This window comes from Miniopterus schreibersii, assembly GCF_964146895.1.
Source record: "Miniopterus schreibersii genome assembly, chromosome: 2".
Classification (NCBI taxonomy): Eukaryota; Metazoa; Chordata; class Mammalia; order Chiroptera; family Miniopteridae; genus Miniopterus; species Miniopterus schreibersii.
In genome coordinates this window covers 8220031-8245572 of record NC_138102.1, presented here as the reverse complement: position 1 = coordinate 8245572, position 25542 = coordinate 8220031, and the positions used below count along the sequence as shown (strand labels likewise).

Genomic DNA, 25542 nt, shown 5'->3' with positions numbered 1-25542 from the left:
TAAAGTAAAAAAATATATATATTTTAAAGCAAAGCAGCTCTTTGTTTTTAGTCAAATACAAAATAAATGAGCCAAAGGACATGTGTTCAATTTTTAGACTAAAGTATCTGGACGATATATAAAAGTATATACAAAACATGCTATATTTCCACTCTAAGAATTTGTGACCCTTTATTTCCTAAGGCAAATCTTAACTATGGAAGAAAGGAAAGAGAGAAAGACATGAAATAATTCATAGTATGTGATTTACCCATATGAGCGTTTTCAGGAGTAGAAATAGCTCCCAAGAGTCTTGCATGTGGGAGGGAGGGGGTGCAAGTCACTCGTGAGCACAGCCCTGCGGGTCAGTAACGAGCGTGAAGGTGAGAGTAGCATTGGGATTCTGCAGAATGACCGCAAATATGCGAGACAGCATCCTCATTTTGAGATCTTAAAAATCTCTTCAAGAAACTGCAGAGAATATCAACACACAAATAAGTAGAAATAGAATATAATAGACCTTTCTGTTCCAGCAATTTCTCAGATGCCTCAACTATTCGAATTAAGCTCTTTATTAAACTATTAACAAAGATGGGTTCTCCATTTATTTCATCTAGGTCTTAGAGTTCCTTAGAATACAGAAATTATTTAACCCAGCGGTTCCCACACTCTCTTGGGTTACAGAGCAAACATATCTCAGTAATGTTTCACTGCACTCTCAGGACAAAAGAAATGCCTAACAGTTCCACTTATTAAGTAGCTAGGTACAGACAACTTAATAAGTACTTATGTTCTATCCACTCAGAAGCAATTTGAAAAAGTAATACACTTAAATTGAAAAAAAATAGTCATTTGATTTTATTCTCTGTGACCGCAGTTACTTACTAACGGAATGTGTGTGTTTATTGGGCGCTGCAAAACTCCGCAGGCCTTGGACTCAGACTATATCTACTGGTCCCAAAGTACTTTCACAGGGTACTTGCTTTTTTGTCACATCACCAGAAACCCAACTTTTCAAAGATATGATAACATCTAAAGGAAGATAGCACAATCTTTATTATGTTGAAACTGGGGACTACCTCCAGCTAGTAGTTCATGCAGCATCTGACAGATATCACTGAGTTTTCCTCAAAAATGTAAACTATCCCTCAAAACCCTCAAGAATCAGCTGAGGTAGCCCGGGGCACCTCGGCACACAGTTTGGGAACCATGGGTTTAACCAACGGCCTTGGATCTACCTCATCAGTCTGAAATCCTCCCTTTTCATCTGTCTCACTGCTTGTTTTCAGATGTTCAGAATTAATAGAACCAGAAAATAAAATCTCTTCAAGATGCATCAATTTACACTTTCAACACCTTGACTACACAACCCTGCTAGCTCCTACATACCACACATTCAATAACATTACCTCCCTTTGATCAGAAGCACTCACCCCTCATTGCTATTTTCAGTTTGCAGAGTTTGCTAAATCCTACCGGTGCCTCTCCTGAAGACATCTGTAGTTGTATGTTTCCACCACTTATGTCTTTCCATGTTTGGTCTTTGAATTATATAGTCTTTGATTTATTTGACCTATTTCTTATGTTGTTTCAAGTCATGTTTCTATTTTAATTATTATCTGCATTAGGAAATTGTTATTTTAAACATATTTAAGAAATTACATTTTAATATGAGAATCACTCTACCAATTTTAAGGTCTATTGACCTTATTACTTGTGATTTTACTAATAATGAATTCAAATCATACTTCCAAGTACTCTTAAGTTCCTTCATGTCCAATAAACAAAGTGCACACTTTTCCTTAAGAAATAAAGAAAAGGTATAAATGTCTAACCACTATGTTTTACACCTGAAACTAATGTAATACGGTACGTCAACTACAATTGAAAAATAAAAAATATATTAGAAAAAGGAAAAAAATGGGAATAGCATGTGGCAATATATAATGATTATATCATCATATTGGTGATGACATTATTTGTCTCTCTTGTTATAACTTTCAAAAAGAATTAAACTTAAGCTGTTCTAGTTCCAGGGGGATGAGGAACTACTTATTGTACATTCCATATACAAAGGAATGTGGGAATGGAACTGGAATCTGTTCGTAAATAGAACATTAACCTTCCAACTTTAGAAGCCTTGTAAGGCTAAACTTATAATAGCTGGTACATTCTCACTTACTTGGCATCATTTTGTGACTTGCATAACTGTAAATATATAGATCATCATATACCTATTCAAAAGTATAAAAACAATTTTTTTTAACATGGTCATTTCAATACTGTGTATACAGTATTATCTTTTATTTTAATTAGGCTAGTTATTTCCACAACTAATAAGAACTATGAGGAGACCAAGAATTTCCATAATACTGTATGTTTTTTAGGAATGCTGTATATGAAATATTCCGTGCCTGTATCAGTTAGTAACATTTACTTCAAGAGGTGTTTAGAACTATCTTCAGGACTCATAATTGTAGCTAACACACAGTAAACCTAAGTGATAGCTACAAAAGGATATTATCCTGTGGCTCCTAACCCCGAAAGAGAGGTTATCCGTAACTCCACAAGCTAGTTACACTGCTTATAAAAGTAATAATTGGATGTAAATGGTATAATCAAAGTTGAGTTTTATACTTATGTTTTCATTTTTTTAAAAACCATAAAATGTTAGGTAAGTTTGATTTTTTTTTTTGATTTTTTTTTTTTACGGAAGCATTTTCATCTACTTCCAAAACAGACTCCCGCCTTTTTGTTTTGTTCTGAGTGGTTCGAGTCTGGGGTGCTTGAAGAATTTGCAGATGGATTCCACGGTTACTAATTCCGACTGTTCATCTTTCCCACGGATGCCTGGCACGTTTCACTTAAAATGCATGGTATTTATTGCATGTGCTTTGTCCTTGGCTGTGGCTTCTGCTATATCATTTTTTTGCTTCCAGATAGCGGTGGGTGTGCTCGCAAACGTGCTGCCATGTCTGTTACATTAACATCTGTGAAGAGAGTTCAGAGTTCTCCAAACCTGTTGGCTGCAGGTATAATACCACTAACTCACCCAATGTCACCCTTCAATGGCTTTGTCTGACCTTTCTCTCTTTCCAGAATTCTCTTGTTTGGATGAAGAAAGTGGCTGTAAATACCTTTTATAATGTCCCACAAGGTCTTACATTTCTTGTCTCAAGAATAGCTCCTATCCCTCCTGACTGTTTTGGTTCTAAAAATAAAAAAGCCAAAGGAAACTGATATCTTGTAGAAACCATTTTAAAAATCTAATTAAAAACAACAGTCACTTGCCAAAAATGTGTTGAGTAACTGCAAGTGTTAATAACTATTTAAGTTTTTGTCTCTTATGAACTAAAGTAACACAGTATTTAATCAAGATAACTCATAGTTGTTTTGTTGGTTTTTGAGCTAAAAACTGTTGAAGGGTGGGGATATAGAGGGTCAGAAAGAGGGATTTGTAGGAAACTAAATATTTATTAATTTACTTCTTTGCCAAAGGTTGCAAAAAGAATGATAGATTATTTATTTTGAATGACATCTTAAGCCTTCCTTTAATCCAGTCAGCAAAGATCCTTCTTATACGTATTTTTAAACATCTTGGTGCAATAGAGATTAACGTCCAACCACAGGTATACATATATTCTAGCAAGTAATTGGGAGTGTGATATTTGAGCATCTACTGAGGTGAGTATCTCTAATAAATGTCCACCAGCACTTACCTAAGCTTGTAGGCACAGTCCGCTCTGAGAGGGGACGTTGCTGTGGAAGACCAAAGAGCCTGGCAACCCCAGCGACTCCAGACCCAGAAATAGACCCGCACCTTTTGGTGACTGACTGATGGGTTTGACTGTTGGTTGGTTACATGGGGGGTCCTTTGTTTTTTATTTCTATTTGTGGGGTTTTGGAGCAGAAGTGAAAAAGGGATGGAGAGTGTTTAAATAATTTTAATTCTCACTGTGCATGTCAGCATCTTTTACATACATATATTTAGTAGTTCATTAAATGCTCAAGATGTCCTTGGTCCTAAACTATCCAGCTCTGTTGAGGAAAAACAAGTTTCCAACTGGAGAAACCCACTCTTGCCCTCCACCTCCAGTTCACAAATAGATTTTCAAGTTTAAATAGCAGGCCAGGTGGTTCCAGAGTATATCAAGTTTCTAAAAATTGAAAGTTTCATTGCAATGTATGTAGTACAATTTCAGTTTGGTTTAAAAAAATATTTCTCTAAATATGTATCATATACACGTTTGCTCACGTGTATATGAGCACAAAAAGATGCTAGAAAAACTACAAATGTGTTTATATGGGATACCTAAGGGAAATGGGGATAAAGGGAAGTAAGAAAATAAATTTAAAAGTCCAGAGCCATCAGGTAATCGAAATGCCTGTACCATGGATATCATTGACATTTCAACCAAGTGAAATTCTAGCCCAGGCTACTCAGTGGACCACTGACCGGTGCACCTGCTAGGGAATGTGGAACTGATTCAACAATGTTAAATTGTTATTTATAAAAGTGACCACTAAAGGAATAACAGTGATTGGATTAGAGATTGCCGTTTTGGAAAGTCAACCCTAGAATATCAGCAATGTCATGTCACTAAACTAAAAGAAAATATTTAATGCTTCAGAATCAAAATAATAGAAAGTGTTTAATACTTTAGGAATATGAAATAATCTTCAGTAATAAGTGGGTAGGGCTGTGGGCCATTTTAAATTTTATATCATGAGGCTTAAGATTTCTAGAGAGTGAAGTCCCCTGAACTTTAGTCTTAATTGTTACATTAAAAATATACCTCTTTTGTATTAAGGCACTTAGGTACGATCCCTTTTTAAAAGAAGTTTTAATTCCATTTTGAAGAAAGAGATCATCCTCTTTGTATACCCTTAACATTATATGGTAGCCTTCATAAGAATTTATTTGACACAGTGTCTTTTTGTGAATCAAAAGGGGATTGGCAAATATTGATTGCATGAGAAATGTTAAAACAGCACAGCCTTTAAGTAAAAGATCACCTCCACGAAAGGTTCCCTCTCTCACCTCACAGATGACAAGTCAATATAAGCTGCTTGTCATCAACTATCTATCCCCTAAATCAGTCTTTCTCGTTTCCTTTTACAAGTCAAGTCCCACTGGATAATTCATAGGCACATGGATGTTTTAAATCCAAGCCAGAACCGAAACAATGAGAATAGAGATACAATAAGCCCTTTTGAAGTACATTTTATTTTACCAAAACCACCTGGCAGTCTCAGGTAACACTGAGAAGGATGAGGTGCTGTGGCCGTGACCACTGTGCCAGGAAACACCACTTGCATGTTTTACACCCTTAGGAAAATTCACTTGTAACTCAGGTTTCTTTAAAAAAATAGAACTTGTCAATTTCCTACCTCTCTGAGAAAAAAATCACTTCCTAGACTCCCAAAGATCTGTCAAAATTAAATGAGGGTAAATGAAGGAAATAAATAAAAGGCCCATCACAGTACTTAGAAGCACTGCAGGCATTCCGTTTGTGGACTCGAATTTAATGAATATGTTTACATTAATTCTTACAAAGTAATTGAACCCTCTACAGGAAGGAGCTGTAAGAATTAAAATCATAATTCTCAAGAAAAGTATAGTTTATGATGTCTAATATGCCACATTGGTTAGAAGGAATTTAAATGTGGGAACCATAAAGTTGGAAAGGGCATCCAGTCTAGTCCCTGACACCAAGCCTGGAATGAGCCTGGACAACCTGTCTGGCAGGTGCCCCCCTTCTGGAATATATTGCAACAGCTCTTTCATATTTTAGTATAAAAGGATTTTAAATGGCAATAAAATGAAAACTCAAAGTCTAGAGAATGATTTGAAGCATCACGTAATATGGTAGACACATTTACACTTTTTTCAAGTTAAAAAAACCCTGCAAACTACAACGAAATTGATCGCTGTCTAACATGGAAGTTGAACATGGTAACATCAGGGCATCCAAAGCTATGGATCTCTGGGTTTGACTTCATGCTAAAAAGCACTCTTTGTGTACAAACCAGAAACCTTTTGATGCTTTCATTTGATATTTAGAAATTCATACATTCAGCTTGGGCAATGATAAGATAAAATTACATGGTTGCCATAACACTGGCGAGGGAAATCAGTGTTTGAGAGATGCCTTGATTATATATTAGAGTTACATACTGAATAATATTCTAATTGAAGTAAAAAGTAATGCACAGACTTCTCATCGGTATATTTTCTGTACCCAGAATCTTAGAACTGAGATAATGTTGCCAAATAAAACAATGCATGTAGTTCTTCGGCCAATGATCTTGACTTGGTGGTTCATTTCCTTTACCCTCAAGTAATCGGAACATTTCCTTTTCTTTTAGGCCGTGATTCTCAGTCACCAGACTCAGGTACAGAAAAGCTCTTCTGAGTAACCATTCCATTTGTTGTGTGCTTTTTAAAAAATATACTCATAAACACATCGTTAACCTCGCCATAAAGTTAAATTGCATGTACAGTTGTGTGTATTAAATTAAATTTCTAAAGAAAACTTCGAATTTATTTTTACTTCAAAAACTGTTAAAAGTGGATGTAGATATTGTTGTATCCAATTTGTGTTCTCTTAATAAAAGCTTGGAGATCTTACAATGACCCAAATCAAGAGCCACTGAACGGAGATGCTACGTATTCCTCTCTTGCAGCCAAAGGCTTTAGAAGCGTGCGACCAAACCTGCAAGAAAAAAGATCGCCCACCCAGGTACTCCTGCCCTGTCTACCGCGTCGTTCTAAAGCAAGGTCGTCAGACCACCGCTTTTCCCTGTCTCTTTTCTAGTAATATGTGCATACTTTGATACATGTTCTATTTTTAATATGTGTTTGATTTTGTGTTTGTACTGCTGCTCAGACTTGTATTGACAACACAGGTCTTAAGACAAGTCTTAAGTTCAAAGCAGGTTCGTTTTTGTTTTTGTTTTGATTTAGCTGATAAAAGCAGGTCAGTTTCTAGCCTAATGTTTAGGTTATTTTCTGATTCTTGTTGCCAGCTGATGATTTAGACTTCAAAGTTATGAAGTTCAGCAATACATTAGATACTTAATAAATAGGAGTTATGCAACTGCTCATTATAGTAACTAAAGGAATTCTGTGTTGGAGATATTAGCAAAATTGTGCTGCAGCAGGAAAAGTGTTATCAAAACAGTGTGACTAAATTATATATATATCTATAATATACACACACACACACACACACACACACACACATATATATATATATATATATATGCTTCAAGATCTAAAAATATGCAAGAGAACGTATGTTGACTTTTAATGTAGATGGAGACAAACTTTACAATGTATTCTCTAAACTATTTTCCCCTAGAGGGCAGCTTTTGATAAAATAAAACACATTCCTAGTGGAATAAAACTGATCAATCTAGCCAATAAAATATATAGTATAAGAAGGTATGGTATTGCTTTACTCTCTATAAGGATAGAGTTAGTACTGGTTTCTTTAATGACTAACGTTGACTTTCTCTCTGTTTTTCCTTCAACATTGTTTCTTTTTCCGGATGCTTTTGGCAATCCAGGCACCCCCTCCACCCCCCAGAAAAGAGAGCTTTTGTAGCTCCTTGACAACCAGCCACACTAAGGGTGACATTTTAGACCAGTTAGTAACTAACCCACAAGTTCCCTCCTGTACAGAGTACGTTACTAATAAACCTCTTCAGGGAACTATGTGTTCTAATGAAGATGACTCCACCCAGACAATTGTATATTCTGAAGAATCTAACACAACTGTGTCGTATACACAGAAAATCACTAATCTGCTACCGCCAGCTTCCAGCCCAGGTTCCCCACTCAATACTGACACAAGTACCCCATTTCTACAAGAGGACTACACGGAAGATTCCCAAACCCGGAAAACTTCTACACTGAAACTAATCCATAACCAGGACCTAGGAAGCAGCATCCCCTTTTATGCTCCACAGCTTTCCAAATCTGTTGACTTACCATCATTTCTCAAAAGGCCCTGCTCACCACCCCCTAACCCAGTGCCTGAGAAACACACAGCATCTCTTTCCATTCAGATAGCTCCCCTGTCAGGACACGATCCTGAAAGCCAAAAACAGCTACCCGAGCCTTCTCCAGAGACTACAAAGACACCTCTTCAGCAAGAGAGACAAAAATCTGCAGTTGCTGCGACCTCTCAGTCCTCAGACTGCCGGGTGATCCATTACACTTTCCAATCTCTTCTCACAGGTGTCCCGCAGAGACCCTAACTCCTTGGCTCTGGGCTTCTTGTGTAACATGTTGCTTTGTTAGCGTCCCATCAGGAAGGGAAAGGAGAAAGAAACCATCTTCCTATTTAAAACCCTACTAAATTCATCAATAAATTTCTAGTTTTCTTTTTGTTTAAAAAAAATATATAAATATACAGTTCTTTTATCCAGAAATCATGTTCTAAAAGTTTCTTCCTTCTAGGTATTCATTAGAAATCATCGATGGTCATTTATCACTTAAAACTCTGCAAACCACTTTGGTGTTCAAAGTACTTTTAAGTGTTAAAGAAATGTGCTTCACACCAGACCTTTGAACACCTAGATTTCCTTTATTCACAGGTATAAAATCTCTTAACTATTCACTCCTCTGATTCAGATATCATATACCATCAATGTGCCCAAATCTGTGTGACCATTTTAGGTCCTTTGTCACCAGGTCTTGGGTAGAGACTATAAGGCTGTTAAGAAGTCTGGTAAAAGAGTTTTTGTGCTGAGGTTATAGGGTAATCTTGGATCATGAAAGGAGGTGGTACAGTCAGGCCTTAGGGGAACCGGACAATGACGTTCGCGACCCTCTCTCCCTCCGTCTCACGTGCCACCTAGCTCCCGTCTCTCCCCTCCGTGAGTTGACCTCAGTCTCACTGTAGCCTCTGTTCCCTCATAACTTCAAGCTGCCTGTGAATGTCCATGACATTCTCTGTGTCAACATGCACCTGGGGCCCTGGGATACAAAACAACCTGACTGGGGCATTCCGTGCTATATAATTCAGATCCCCAGGAGGGAGGCAGTGCCTCCCTGGCCCAGCTTAGTTCAGGTAGCCCCCGTCCTGAGCAGGAGCTGTGGCCAGTGAAATGCAGTCACCTAGGAACACGTGGCTGCCAGACGTTTCCTCCCCACTCCCTCAGACGGGGCTGAGCGGAGGCTGATGATCACAGGAGGAGTGGGGTGGGAGGGAAGGATTTCCTTTCCCAAGAACACTTAAATTGTTTATTTTAAAATTGTCATGGAAATTTAACATCTTAACAATGATATGGGTAATTATATCACTCCCCCCCCAGGTATTTCCTTAAGTATGTTACTGTCAACTGAATTGAAAAGGGGGATGAGACCTGCCAGATCCCTTTGCCTGGAATTTAACATATTCTGTACGTTCCTTGAGAAACGAGGCTAGAAGCTCAGCCATTAAAGAGGCTAGAAGGGGGATGTTAAGACCCAGGGCACAGTGCGTGTTAAGCCAATTGGAACCAGAGACAGAAAGAAAAACAAGTCCCCCACATACATGTTTTTATGTATTGTTAATTTTTTTCTAGAACATTTCACTAGTTTAAAAAAATATTGAAAAGTTTAAAAGTTGGTGTATTAAAACTGAAGATTCTTTTAAGTTTAAATGTTTTATTTATGCCAAAACAGAATTTATTATCATTTTGCTTCATCTTAGTTAAAAATTGTTTAACATCATCACTGGTCAAGAGGGAATCATCAAACATGACTATTCTCTCAACTGAAAATGAGATCAGGAAAACATAGATTTTGAACCTATTATTTTATTATAATATTAATGCTTCCATTAAAAATCCAGGATACAGATTTTTCCATACCCCAGTCTTCAAAATGGCTTGTTATGGTATTTGTCATTATTTAAATCTTTGCTATTTTGTTCAGTATGAATTTGGGGAGCACTGATTTTTATTTTTTTCTAAGATTGCATTAAAATAGTGTTTATCTCACTGAGTTTTGTTACTCCATTAAATTTTGCACCCAAGATAAGTGTCTCACTCATCACCCTCCACCTTTATATCAGCACAGGGATGGCCTGGGGGCTTGTGACTATAAATCTGCTTTGTTTAATTGCCACTGAATTCATTTTATTTTTCATTTGAACACCTTGAGGAAGGCCATGCTCTCCATTCCACCACAGTTCCTGTCATTCCCTCTGTCTAACACCCGGCCTGCACATTCTGGATACATCCCAAGCCCAAGGCAGGCCCTTGAGTTTGCAATGCCCACATCTAACCCAGTATACTTTTTCTGCTGGTGAAGCTCACACTTCCTGAGTCCTCTGGCTCCCTGAGTCCTGAAGGGCTTCAGCCTAAAGTTAGTGGTCCCTTTCATCCAAAGGTTCTCCTTACCATTCTGGACTGAAATCCTTTGGACCAGGAGGCTCAATGCTATTTCAAATAACTAAGTGCTCTCTCTTAGGACATTAGCATGTTGAGGCTTAAGCTCTGGCCCTTTCCTTTGCGGAGACCAGACAGCAGCAAGCTGGTATTTCTAGCTCTTCCATCCCTCGTAGCTCAACAGTAAAAAGGAACTTAAACTCACAAAAAGTTGGTGACTGTTGGCTTATATTCAAACACTTCAACCTTACATGGTCTTAAAAAGATGGAAACACAACTGTGATGATTTTCTGCAGTTATCTATCTGCTGACAATTCAGTAGGGAAAACAAAATACAAACAACAAAGCAAAACCTGTTCTTGTTTTAAATTTGTTTTTCCCACTTCAAGGTAATCCAGGTTGAGAAAAGACTTCCTCCTTTCCTTTTTCACTTTCCACTTTCCTCCTCTCCACCTCACATTCTCCTCAGGGAAATAGGTATATTGTGATTCTCCCTCCTCCCGTGTCTGAGAGGGTATTTCTTGAATGAGGGGGAATGTGACAGCAGGGTTATGTGAAAGGAGCCCCAACTAGTCTAAGAGGTAATTTACATCTTTACCCCAAAATATTTCAGAGCTTTTGTGTGGGTGACCAACAGGCTGTTGAACTTCTGAGTTTCAGCTGTAGAAATCTAAGTGTGGTATGATGCACCTGGAGGCATTTTATCTGTTACACACACACACACGCACACACACACGCAAAGACTCAAAACTGTGAGCATATCAGAAGGTGGTAAGAGAAATTCAAAAAGTGAAATAGGTCTGTTTCCGGTAGACAGTCTTTTTAGAAGAACAAATAAATGGATACAGGCCATTCCTGGACACGATGCTACACCAGCTGACCACATGACGCACAACAATGGGGGTTTTAAATAGAATGTGCTTTAGCCTTTGACATGTTTCTTGTCCAAAGGATATGAGCAATCCCATGAGCATTACAGTCATTAGACTTTTCCTTTTAATTTCAAAGGAAAGAAAAACTCCTTTGAGAAGAAAACTCAAATCCTTTTGCATGATTTATATTGTTTAACGGAATTCTCACTTAACGTAAACAAAACTAAAGAGATTCATGTTCTATGGAAACCTCTTTAGTGAGCTGCATTATTATGAGAAATGCCACTGACACCATCCAACCCCAGACTCTACACATTCAGACTTGTAGCAAAATTCTAACATATTAAGTTGTAATTATTATAGTACCAGACTATTACAGTTTCACTTCCAATAAAATCTGCGCTCCTTGTAAAAATTTACTAATAACAAGATACATCCTACTAGAATATTTTAAATTCTGAGTAACTAAAATGTCTGTCAGTTGTTTCTAGGGATTTTAAAACCATGTACAGTAGGAGTATCACATTTATGATGAATATGTTTAAACAACAACAAAAGCTATTAAAGAACAATAGAATAAGGAAATCTGTCTTTTTATCCAGAGTTAGCGTTTCTGGGCCTGTTAGATTAAGGATGTGCTTCAGAGCATCTATGACCCCTGAAGTTTGTGCAGAATTCTCTGTACACCTACATGAATCTGCGCATTTTTTCTTAGAGGACGGTAAAGAGCTTTCGCCAGGTTTTTAAGGCACCTATGACTGAGAAAGACCTTTTTATATGGTGGACTTTTTTAAAAGTATTCAATTAAAAGTCTGGGAAAAAATAGGTATGACTTTATAAGCTCAGCAGCGTTCTTTCTTGACATCAACTGTTATGAAAATGATGGCTGGCCAAGAACACCAAATGGTACCAACTAAATCTATTTTATATTTTATTATTTTATTTTATTTTTGACAGTATTTCAGATGTCCCCCAATGCTCCCTTACCCCCTCCTCCCAGCCACGGCGCGTCCCCAGGCCTCCACCAAGCCACTGTGCGTGTCCATTGGTTATGTGTATATGTATCTGAGTTCTTCTAAATCTTTACTGGGCAAGATTTCTAAGTTGAACCCATTCCCTTTCATTCATTCTCCATCCTTGAATTAATATTCTGTAGTGCTTTTGGCTTTCTACCTTACCACTGGCACCACACCAAACACCACACAACAGCAACAACAACAAACCCAAACCCTCTATTCTGAAGGCGCAGGCGAGTGAGAGAGAAGTCGGCTTCAGAGTTTCACTCACTCGTGGTGAGGCTGATGCTTATGGTCATGTTAGATGTGTGTGGCCAGACACCCCCACGGTGAGAACGGACCCCTCCAGGCCTTTCACAGGCCACCCTCCACCCTGCTGGGTGACACAGCCTTGGAGGACTTAACCTCGGCTCTCTCCTTCAGTTTCTTTCTCCTTTACCTATGACTTGGTAGGTAAACCAGCAGCAGTTCTAACCAACTAGGGTATATTCTAACCATCACCAGTGGCTGGTTTTCTTCTTTCACTTCGTTGTCACACGTGTGCACCACTCTGCATGGTTACGGTATTTTTAAGTTTAACTCTTAGTATTTCATAGTGAAATCAAGAAAGAGGTTCAGTGAGTGGAAAGAAGACACAATTCTCTTTCCATTTAGTTGTTTTTCGTTAGATCAGTCTTTATATCTGGAAGTCATAAAAAGGTCAACAAACCGATTGATATTTTGGGGACGTTTCCCAGGGAGGGGAGGGGTGCAGTGGATCCTCTGCAGAGGCTTTTCCAGTAAAGGGGAAACTAGTTCTGCCGATCAATAGACAACCTGACGTCATTTTACCGTCACAAGTACAGAACCTAAAACTTGCGAGGAAAAAAGTTCCATTATGGCGACACTCTCAAGCCCCCACCCAGAATGACGATGTAGTGCCGCGTGACTGCCGGGCTCCCCTCCGAAAACCACCTCCTGGGGCCCCTTCTTCACGCTCTCTGCTCCTCTGCACTGTGTGGGGCACCTAATCCTCTCACTGGATTTCCTTCAAGTGCTTGCCAGTAAAAGCCATGCTCTGCCTTCTCTGCCGCGAGACGACGAGATGTGTGACTAGTTGGATAATTTATATCTCCTCTTATCCTCTCTTCCTCAATCTCAGCCTGGAAACCAGAACTTACCCGCCAGTGTCCTGGAGGTAAATGTTTCACAGACACACAGACACACAGACAAACCGCACCCCAGGCCTCCTCTCCTGTCCCCTCCTGTGCCACCTTTCATCCAAAATGCTTCCACCAAAGCCAGGCTGCAGGCCGGCATCCCTTCCCCGGCCCCGCCTGCGGACTCGGGGTGTCATGGGCTCGGTTTATATAAACCGCCTCTCCCCGCCCCGACCGCCTCGTCCACAGGCTCCTCGGCCCTGGAGCCAGCGCCCCGGCCACCCCACACGAGCTGCAGGCAGTGGCCTGACGCCACTGACCGCAGGGACGCAGCCCCCAGCCTGGGTCCAGGTCGCCGCCCCGGCCGCACCCCCTTAGTGGCCCCTGCTGCCACACAAGGAGTATTCTTCCTCCCTTGGACCTATCATTTTTCCAAGAGACCTCCAAAGGCCAAAAGGGCTGGTTTTTCGTCTGCCGTCTCATTTTGCTGCTGAGCATTTTATTCGCGTAGCTGTTGACTATTAGTAAACCCATTCTATACAGTCTGCCAGGGAAACAGGCGACAGTCACCCTCATAAACTTGCTTTGGGCTGGAAAAGTCAGTTATAGTCTCTCCACTCGTTTGAGAGCTGACTTATGTTTACACTGGTTGCTCTAGCTAATGAGCTGGACAGTGAGTTGCCTTGATAAGAAGTCATCTCAGAAATTTAGATAAGTACACATATAATATTATGAAGATTAGAGTATAGAGAAAGTAAACTTTTTTTAAAGTTTTAACCCAATATTGAATCCTGGTGGACAACTGTTTAACTCGGAGACTGATGTGACTGTGAGTGTCTGTACCCTTTCTCACATGCACGACTACTGACTACCTCGTGCTAATGCTTCCTGCTCCCCTCACTAACACCTACTTCTTTTTTTTTTTAAGAGTATATCTTTTTTTAAAAAGAATATGTCTTTATTGATTTCAGAGAGAGGAAGGGAAAGGGAGAGGGAGAGAGAGGTAGAAACATCAATGATGAGAGTCATTGATCGGCTGCCTCCTGCACGCCCCCCACCGAGGATCGAGCCTGCAACCCAGGCCTGTGCCCTGACCAGGAATCGAACCTCAATCTCTTGGATCCTAGGTCAACTCTCAACCGCCGAGCCACGCCGGCCAGGCAACACCTACATCTTTTGAACCCATCTGTCTAATGGGACTGAATGATGTAAACGATCCTCACCTACCTGCAGAAATTGAGCCCTATAATTTTTTTTTTTATATTTTACCTGAGCCATTCCAGTATAGACATTTATGAATACATTATTATTTCATATATCAATAATTTATCTTCCATTTAGAACAATATATATTTCCCATGTATATCATATCATTTAAATGTCTATATGATAAGCAGTCTCAAATAAGGGATTCATGAGTGGATGAAATGATTCAGAATTTTATAGCACAGATTTTCATTTTCATATAATGTGTAGATAATGACTTCAATTTGAAAAGCATATAACTTTAGACAAAAAAAAAAAAATGGAAATACGTTTTTCTAAAAAACTGGTTGTATAATGAAGTTTTAAATAAGCGCTGTCATAGACAAAATAGGATTAGGGCCACTTTCCTAAGTTTAGTAACACAGTAAGTAACATGATGGTCTTTGATAAGAACTTTCCTGTTTTTAACATTAATTATAACACATTATAACAACAGTATTAAAATTATATTTACGAAGATCAACCAAACTTGATTTGGGCAAGAAGGAAAAAATATTCTCAAATAATTCCTCTAAGGTGAATAAAAGAGGTCAGAAGCTTGTGGGTGAGCCAGCGCCTCACCCTTACTTGAATGCCCACTGCTCTCCTGGTAGAGGGTCCTCGAGATACAGGTACCTATGATGCGGGAGTGATTTCCACCACAGCTTAGAAAAGTGCTTACTCAATAAGCACCATCGCCGTAATGAAACGTTTGACTTTAGGGCAGATGTGGTATAGCTATAAAGCAGTGAAACCAAGTTTATTCCAGGTGTTTTGAAACATCTGTTTTAAAGTGAAAAAAATCGTGGAAATAAGCAACTAATCGCTCACCTATGTGTCAGGCCTGCGTAACAGAAGTTTATTTTGCATTAAAATAAGTAGAAAAGTTCACAAATTCTGCTTCTTTGTCTATGTGCATATGTGTGTTTGGTGTGCTCAGCTGTAAGGCCATTTAAACTGCTCTTACCAGTGCTGTGTGTCATTCGCATGCGTTGCATAATCTCCACAGTGCTCAGTGTGTTGTGGACAGAGAGGCGTGTTTCACGGTCGTGAGTTCCACCTCTGTGAACTAGGCTGATTCAATTGAATTAGAATATGTATCTACTGAATATCTACTCTGTTATTAGCACCAGGATGCATGCTATAAAATATATGTATAAAAGAAGCATTTATATGGCCATCTTCAACAAGAAGCTTGAAATACCTTCGGGGATATAAAATACTCAGGTATAAAGCTTAATAAATTATTAAGCAACCAAACAGAGGCCCATAAAGCGCTAAATGAGATCGGAGGAGGGAGAGGCCAGCAGTTTAACATGGCCTTTTGATGCTTTACCAGGTATTTGACCCTTCTAGAATAGATTGATTTATGGTATATAAGTCCAAACAATTATGTTCCTTATATTAACGATCACCTTGCCCTGGAAACATTGATTCTTCCGAGGATATCCCTGACCACGTCTGAAAACCAATTGCCTTCCTCGTGTCAAAGAACATTCACTTCAAATCCCACATGCAGAGCAGTGCGGCCTGATCTGACTACTTAACGCAGGACTGTAAGAGTGAATGTGCCCTCAGGTTTACTTTATACTCACTGCTACCCTTGGCATCTCCGTTGGCAGAGTGCCATGCCCACTAGTCGACTGCTTTCTAATCCCCCTGTGCCCTCTGACATAGAAGAGTGATTTTCAGAAACAAAGGAAGGTTGAGAAGGTACTGAAAACATGCACCCTCTCCCTCTAGACATCAGTTTTCAGAGCAACAAAACTGGACAGCTGATGACTGTCATTTGAATGAAGTCTATTGTCATCTAACGGAGTGATGCTTATAGGGGGCTGTGCTTTAACGGGATGTGTCCGTGCTTTTTTCAGAGCCAGATAACAGTGAATGGAAACTCTGGAGGTGCTGTGAGTCCAATGAGCTACTACCAGCGACCGTTTTCGCCTTCAGCCTACTCTCTGCCAGGCTCACTCAATTCCAGCATCATCATGCCCCATGGCCGGTCACTCGGTAAGTCACTGGGTCGTCTTGGTTTTCATGACAATTTCAAAATAGCAAGTGCAAGCGTGAGAAAAATACAAAGCATCGAAGAAATTTTTAGAAAGGAGGCAGACACATCCAACACTTGGCGATTTAACCACCCTGTCCTCGGGGAGGCGTTGGGGACCGCAGGAATTCAGCGTCGGAAAACATGGGCCCCCAGCTATTCCGAGGCAGGGATTGCTTCTGTACTTTACCCTGGAGAAGGCTGTTAGATACTTGGGGTGGGGGGTAGGAAGAGAACGATGGGCCGTTAGGGATGGGAGCGTTCACACCACCAGTGCGTTTCCATGCATGGTGAAGACTGTCCATGTCGAGGCACCCATGCTTTCATGGAAAAACTTTCACTGTCGAAAATTCTTTTGGTGTCTGTAAAGAACTGGTTAATAGTTCACACAGTCCAACAGGGGGACAGGCTGACCCACAAGGTAGTAAACTACTCCATTGAGGCCAGAAGACCATCATCGGGGACATGAGTCCCTTTAAATGATGATCCAGGAATTTCACAGAGACACGTCTCTTAGTCTATGGGGAATTGAGAATTAGATGAAAGATATAGCTTTTCTGTAAGAACAAAATGAACACTTGAACATTTATAAGAAATTTTCCAGCATATAATTTCATGGGGCTCATGAACTCTTCAAAGCTTCCTGGAGCAGAAGATGGGCTATATAATGATAGAAATATTTTTTATGGGGCAAAATATATTAGAATGGCTTAGAAAATAATGTCATAAATCTTTCTGAGTTTTTTAAAATGTATACAATAACCCCGAGCATTAAAATAAACAGACAAAATCGAACCATCGTATGAATTGAAGCTGAAAAAGGTTTCATGATGTTGAAGGGGGCTCCCAGGGCAGCTGGAAGCAGAGAGAAAGGCAGAGGAGCCTGTGATCGCAGCAGAGATCTCAGAAAAGCAGGAGGGGACCCATCCTCTGGCCACCGACCAACCAGAGAGAGAAAGAAACTAAAACACAGGGCTTTAACGCCAATTTCCTCTCGACAGCAGGCAGAATTTCTCCCCTCTTCCCCAACACCGGTTGTGTATTGAAAGAACATGACGCTGTTAGTTTACCCAGGAACATTCAACTTGTACATTGTGGACTCAACTTCTATGTCAACAAAAGCTCTAGAAGACTTACAAGTAGCCTTAAGAACTCATTAAAGAAAGTCTAAATATACTTGTGCCTTTCCTAATGCCACTCCTGGGGTGATCAGTGACTTATAATGATGTCCTTTTAGAATATAAGAAAGTAGAACATCCTTGTGCCTAAATGTTGCCCTTAGTCAGTCACTGGTGTACTATTAGAATGGGAGCCCATACATCTAGATTTTGTACAGAGCTATGCATCTTCACACATCTGTAATAAAACTTTACAAGTTATTCTAGCCATAATATTTTCCCAAATAATTATTATCAGAGTTTTGACTCTCTCACCCCATTGCTTGTCTTAATGAACACAATTTTTTCCCTTCCACCTCAACAAACAAAATATATAAATACTTGAATGTAGGCAGGGTTTTATGTAAGAACACACCAATGGGTAGATTTTACACATAAACTACATACATGGAAAGAAATTCTCTATATAAACACTGAACAAACTGAGATAGGTCCTGAGGAGAATATACAAGTCTCTCCTGCCCTAGAGAAACTTTATATTTAGTTGAGGACAAAAGACTGCAAAAATGAGCGTTAGTGGGCCATACAAGAGCATAATAAAATAAAAGGCTAACTTGTATTATGTAAGTTCATAGAATCGTATGAACCATAGAGTTACAGCTGTTTGCTTAGGCTGGGACTCTGCACATACTTGTTGCTCAAAAACTTTGTTTTTTGATACAAACTCTAGATCATGGGTGCCCACTCAAATCCTTTTTAGAATTAAGTGGAAAATCCAAGTCCAATATCGCAGTGTCTTAATTTGGAGTTGCTTGGAAAAGGTGACTTTTATACACAGTGGTACGTAAAGCAGTTTTATTCCAGCCTTATCCATTCTTTATCAGAAATGGGTTGAAAATGCCTTTCTGTTGTAAACAAAATAGAAGAGCTGTAATGGCAATAGCAGGTATAACATTTAGCTTATCTCTACTTATCCTTATAATGAGTTAAATTTTTTAAATCTTATTTATGAAGCTTTGTATACATTTTCCATAAAAGCACAGTCATATCTTTTAAGATATATACAGTGTGGGCAAAAGTAGATTTAGAGTTGTTTGTATGGAAAATAATGCCATGATTAATAAATAATAATACAAGAATAAGCTTTTGCACACTTACAACTATAAACCTACTTTTGCCTGTAAAAGGAAATATAAACCTCCTTTTATACACGCACATGCACATCAATGCTACCCCGAAACATCAGGACTTTTCCATATCCACATAAAAAGAGACCTTTCTGAGTGACAGATCTGACCAACTATGTCAAAGAATCATTGTTGGTCACCAAAATTTTGAAATTTATTGTAAAAAAAAAAGAGAAAGAAAAAAGCTAACAAAATAAAGAGAAAAAAACAGGAAGCTGTATTATCAGTTCTATCAGATGACTGGTAATAATGCCGATTTTCATAAATATCTATGGGGTAAGTGGACTATGTAGTATGCCGAGTCCTCTCCTTTCTTATGAGAGTGGAGAAAAGTTAATAAAGATGGCATGAAGACAGGTAAACCTCATCTAATTTATATGCTTAGGGTGAGCTTCATACTCAAGGAGCAAGAATCATGGTTTTGGGAACTTTAAACTAAAACCAAAGACATTATGGCCACCTTGGCTACGTAAATAAAAACTAATACTAATCATCTGTTTACCCATAAGCCTTCACATCCAGGTATATGTCTGGATATGAAGATGTTTTCCTGTGATTTTCGTTTTCACTCTATTTTCATGAAATCACTGTCATAGACTCAACAGTCATATCTTTTGTCCTAAGAGTGAATTTCAGGATTCTTAAATAAGGGTAGCCAGCAGTTCACAAACATAATATTAATGTGATCTATGACCTGAGGGAAACCGCTCAACTTGTCCCATCTTCTGCCCCGACGAGATTACTGGAAGGATGAGACGAGACAACGCAAGTGCTTTTCTTACAGGCGGCCACAGGTCACAGGGTCTCTCACAAATGCTGTTCTTCCCCTCACCCTTCTCCATAAAATGGGGAGGGTCTTGTTATAGGTGTGTTCAGTATACACCCCCATGCTAACGACCAGTGGCGCAAATTCAAGGTAAATGAGCTAAAAGAGATAGAGATGGAAATACAGACGATGTCACGTTTAGCATAAAAAGGCAAGAGATACCATTAAGTTTTGATTCCCCACGCATCTCACGCATCATCTGTCACCACGCTTTCTCCCCAGACTCCACAGACACATATGCCCAGCACGCACAGTCCCTGGACGGCGCCTTGGGCAGCTCCATCCCACTGTACAGATCCTCCGAGGAGGAGAAGAGGGTGACGGTCATCAAAGCCCCGCATTACCCAGGGATCGGGCCCGTGGACGAATCCGGCATCCCCACAGCGATCAGAACGGTAGGTGGACCGTGGCTGGCTCCACGCATCCCTTGGTCTAACGCAAGGAGCACCGTTCTCATGAGTATTATGCTGTGTGCGGCAGAGAGAGGACTGTCCGTCGGAGCCAATCACGCAGTCTGTTTTTTCATTTAAATTAAAAATCATGAAACTTGTGATTGTGTTAGACGACAAAGGTCTGTTTTGATTTACTTTTAACCGGGGAGCGTTAGGGCGCTAGGAGAAAAGAGAAAGACAGAGAAAATGTGAATTGTTTGGCTGCATCGAATTCCCACGTGCGTTGCAAATAATCCAGTGATTTGTTCCCTGAAGTGGATGTGTGTTGACACCAGGAGATGAAGAGCTGTGAACTGGGAGCAGGGAGGTGAGATGATCGGAGTGGAGGGAGTTAATGTCATGGAAGAAAAACGAAGAAAGAGACACATTTTAGTGTCCCTCTTCAGCTGTGCCTGCTGAGAGCCCTCGGGGATGCTGAGTGAAAGGGTTTGGATTTTTTTTTTTTTTTAGTCTTTAAACTCTGCCAGAGCATTGCTCAGTGTGTGGGGCAGCCCCTTCTGGCAAAGCTCAGCAGCAGCAGAGGCTGCTATTTGAGAGCCCGGGCAGGCAGCCGCTGGCTGAGCCAGTCCGCTTGAAGACAAGGTCTGTGCTACGGCGGCAAGGAGGACTTGGGGACCAGGATGAGAGCAGCAGCACCTTTGCAGGTGATGTTGGGGGAGGGTTCAAGAATGGAGCTCAGGCTGCCTGCACTTATCTGCAACACCCACATACCTGGCTGGGATGTTGCCAGGCGCTCCGTCCCTGGAATGCAAACCTGGGGGCCGGAGACAATAGTGGACAGAGGGGAAGAATGGGAAAGAGATCAGGAAAAAGCAGTGGTCGGATCGGAAACACTCAAGCTGAACTAAAGAGCAAACGTGAGGGTTTTCTTCTCTCCTTGAACTTGCATTTATTATATGGGGATTACGTGTTCTATAGACAGAGAGAAGAGTTAAAAATTAACTATTCCAAGCATCTGTGTTAGAATTGGAAGCAGGAAAGTAAACCTGTATATCAGTTGCTGTGGGCTTTATACTCATTAGATTCTGAGAACCCTGAATGTGGCTAATTATAAAGTCCTAAAAATCTGTGTTGGAACTGGCGATTGACATATTTAAGGGGCAGGAAAAGTTCAGGGATCATGACTAACATTCTTAATCTTATGGTGACTACATGTTTCTGGTGATAGTGTTGTTTGGTTTGTTTCCCTTTCTAGATCTCTGATTCAAAATGGTTACATTTAAATTGTTTTTTCCCACTGATATAGGGATATAGTGCCAGACAGGTGTGGTGTCGTTGGTTCTGTTTGATTGATCCTTGAGGCACAATATATACACAAATTAGGAGATCCCTCATTCTGTCTAGTTATAGATTCTGTCTGAAACAATTTTATCTGGGTATGTTTCTAAGTCAACAAATGATATGTAAAAATGAACATGCAAAGCTGGACTTTTTTTAATCCATAAGACATAATTTTCTTAAATAGCAAGGCCTTGCTTGTTAGTTTTTAAAAGAGATGTTGTAGATAGTGAAAATCAAGTAATACTAAGTTTTGAATATTGTTCATCTATTGCAAATCAAAAGCGTGTTTAGACATGCATAAGTAAACACAGATACTAAACAAGGCTGGTCTTCCTTCCATCAAATAGGAGATAAAATATAATTTCAAGGTACAGCTGTGCTCTTATTTAGATGTTTAAAACTTTACAAAGAAGGTGTGGGCCCGTGAAGACGCTTCCTCACATCTCCTATTTGCAGCCTTGCCGAGCACATCCCCAAGTATAGCTGTGTTTATAAATGTCGAGACGGGCCATCTCTGAGCCACTGCAGGCCAAGACTCTCCGGGGTTGTTTTTCTCTCTCACCCACGTAGAAAGTAGTCATTATCAGACTTGGATTGCCTCACACGGGCTTTCTGCTGAGTGTCTGCACCAAAGGCAGCACTGTCTCACCGTATCGTGTTATAGTCTCACTCTAGACAGCCGGCACATACCGAGGAAACAGCGTTTCATAAAGTCACCCAGAAACTCTAGAGGGCCAGGAGTCAACAAATGCACCTTTGAGATAATTGAACAGAGGCAAGCAGCTCCCCCGACTGCCCTCTCACATGACCTGGGCCCTCTGTTAGCCTTTCACTTCCATTTTAACAACAGCAGCAAAACCCACCAGGGTTCAGATCCCACGAGGCCATCTAATGACGGCCAGCTCGTTAAGTGAAATACAAGACTCTTTTCTTCTCATTCAAATGCAGCACCATGTGAGCATTTTCAAAGCTGGAAAGGAGCAAGCACAGCCTAGAGTAACTGTACAGGGGTGTGTAGAGCGTATGTGTGCTTCTCCTTGTGGGAAAGCCCTGCATGCTAAATCCATGTAGAGCTCTGCTGTTCGGTGAACTGTAGGAATGTATAAAAACCCAGGTACGTTCAGCTGAGGTTACAGAAAACAACTGAACAGGGAATTCCCAGTAGTTAGAGTCTGTGCGAAATAATGTTGAAGGGCACATGCAAAAGTAAACATCCTCAAATCTGAGTAGGCTCCTGTTTGCTCAGCATTGGCCATAACAGTCCCCATGACGGCATTTATAAGAGGAAGCTGAAATGCTTAGAGGACTTGTTTTAGAACAGGACACAGAGTTTTTGTCTCCCTTTGACCAGTTTCATATTCCCCTTTGCCAACTGGCTGGGCATTTCTGGCATCTCTGTGCTCACCATATAAAGCTAGCAGATGGCAGAATGGAGATCCTGCCCGATACGTGCCCTCCAGCAAGGGAAGGGAAAAAATCCTGTCTGTCAGGATACATTGCCATATACAGGGATACAACTTACTTATTAGGCGTCCTTGTAGCCATTGGTTGTGTCCAGGTATGGCTGGGAAACATTTCTGCCAAAGCTCATGTTTTATTTTCTATTGCTGAGTACTGTAAAGGAAATAAAGCTCAATGAAAGAGAAATCGATCTTTAATGAAAAGAAATGTCCCTTAAAGATACTTGATCAGCTGCTTTGTTTACACCAGCTAATAAAAGCTAGACTCCTGCACCCTGTCCCACCAGCTCCCACCATTTCAACATGAGCTCAGTCAACAAGCCCCTCAATTTTTCTGCTGTAGAAAGAGGCTAGAATGACTGAAGAGGTGATTTGCAACAAAGTCAAGTAGCCTTTAATGTTAATCTATATTTGTGGTGATTACCAGAATCATATATTCCTAGACACCAAAATATAATTGGATATAGCACAAAACCTTCAATTTCCAGATGAAAAATGCAATGGCCAAATTTCTGAGAGAAAAATGATATCAAACTGAAACCAGAGCTCAGCATAACAAGAATATTTTTGTGGCAGTCCCAACGGAATATTTTATATCAAGGGAATTGTCCCGGAAAATCTGGCGTATTTAATTACTGTACACAGAGTGGCTGACCCTCTTGCCCTAGTAGCTCTGGAAATGCTGAGATAAAGATCTTGCCAAGAAAAATCTTTAATTAAGATTATGAAGGTGTCCGTCTGCTTTCACAGGTACACAGTATGGTAGAGTTCCATCCAATAACCTGGATTCATTCATTATTTTATTCTGTAAATATTTGAAGTTCCCTACCATTATTTTTTATTGCGCATTTCTTACATCGTATACATTGCTCTAGTCAGTTTCTGTAACAATCCTGTGATGTGGATATAATTATTTCATTTAAAGGGGAGAAAACTGAGGCTCTAAAAGGTTACCTAACTCATATTGCTAGGAAACAGCAATGAAAGGGACCGAGATTTGAATCTAGGCTGGTCTGGTGTTAATTTTGTCTTCTTACTACAGCCCACTGTTTCTATCACATCAAAATCCTGGGCTTCAGACAGAGAAGTCTCTATTCTCAAGGAATTTACAATTTAGCAAAGCAAATGTTGCGTATGTTTTATTATCAGGTTAAAAGTTTTTTAAACAATATCTCCATTTTTAGATTTGCTCTCAGACTCTGGGTTGTGTCCTGACATTTGGTACTTTAGTAATTTAGACTAGGAAACATCAAATTTTTATTTCTCTAAGTTGACCAGAATACAGTTTGAGTAAAAAAATATTCATTTGTTAATTCTAAAAATAATGTCTTAAACAGCACACTCACTAAAACGTTTTTTAAAGATAATGATAATTACTGCCAAAAGGAGTGAAGCACACTGTGATAGCGCTAAGTTTACTCAGCGACCTTTATATAAATATGTCCATGCAAATATTAACTGTCCAGCGCTGGGCAAGACTGGAATAGGGCAGAATAAAACCACAGCCTGTCTAACGTTCCAGTTCAGCCTGAACTCAAACAAGGGGACATATTTTTACACCCCACATGCAAACCTGGGTAGACGACGGTTTGGTCATCATGAAACAGATTTTTTTATCATAGGACAGAAATTTGCTATTGAAAAAGATAAAATATAGAAAGAAAAACATGAAAGAGCGACGTTTATGCGGAGGCGGCTTCGTAACTGCTGGACGTTCTCTTTGTAGACAGTGGACCGGCCGAAGGACTGGTACAAGACCATGTTCAAGCAGATCCACATGGTGCACAAGCCGGGTGCGTATGCTGCTCTGGTGCCCACTGGGGCCCCGCGGGCTGAAGGGTGTCTCAGTGCCCTCCCCTTTGGTATAGTGGGTTCACCCCAATGTTGGGACCCTAGCAAACTTCCCGGCCCCCGCTGTTCCTTTTGGACATTCCTCCTTATATCACCCCTCAAATCGCAGACCCCTGCGCTCCTGCCCCACCTCTGCTCTGCCAAGAAACCCCTAGGAGGTGACCGTAAGGAGGGGCCCGCTGCTCCGGGCTCTGCCCCGTCCTTCCTCACCCTCAGTCTGAACCGGCTGTGTCCGCTGAGGCAGACTCCCTCGCCCTCGGTCCACACATCTGCTCTTTACCCAGACAGCGAGCAAGGCAGGTCTCGCTGAGCTGGCAGAGATATTTAAGGCGCCCACGAAAGGAAAGAGAAGGCAAGGGGACTGACCTCGGACGCAGGGCAGATGCGCTACAGCCGAGAGAGGTCCAACTGCAGAGGCCCAGCAAAAAATAATATTTGGAGAAAAAAAAAAATTTAATGCTATTTTGAACCAGGCAAAATACATTGGCTTTCTAACAAATTTCTGTTGTTTTATGAAGCTCTGCCGTGTTGTGATGATACAGTGGCGGGATCTGATTACCGTCGTATTTATGTTTCGTTTTCTAGATGATGACAGTGACATGTATAATACTCCTTACACATATAACGCAGGTAGGACGGGTTCCTTGCTCGCGATGAGTATGTTCGCCCTGCAAAGCTTGGAAGAA

The 25542-nt window shown here is 40.3% G+C and overlaps 1 protein-coding gene across 10 annotated transcripts in view; it reads left to right on the top strand.

Annotated features, from left to right (window-relative positions):
* Positions 1 to 25542, top strand: part of SORBS2 (sorbin and SH3 domain containing 2) — a 143537-nt gene that overhangs the window by 61991 nt on the left and 56004 nt on the right. For 5 of the 10 annotated variants that reach the window (XM_081127210.1, XM_081127214.1, XM_081127213.1 and 2 more), the window contains 7 exons: positions 2919 to 3011; positions 6349 to 6375; positions 6598 to 6722; positions 16506 to 16644; positions 20035 to 20207; positions 24732 to 24798; positions 25442 to 25486. In XM_081127210.1, coding sequence (XP_080983336.1) covers positions 2919 to 3011; positions 6349 to 6375; positions 6598 to 6722; positions 16506 to 16644; positions 20035 to 20207; positions 24732 to 24798; positions 25442 to 25486 — 669 coding nt within the window. Of the gene's footprint in view, positions 1 to 2918; positions 3012 to 6348; positions 6376 to 6597; positions 6723 to 16505; positions 16645 to 20034; positions 20208 to 20761; positions 20909 to 24731; positions 24799 to 25441; positions 25487 to 25542 lie in introns of those variants that run through there. The other 5 variants (XM_081127216.1, XM_081127212.1, XM_081127211.1 and 2 more) reach the window with 4 other exon arrangements.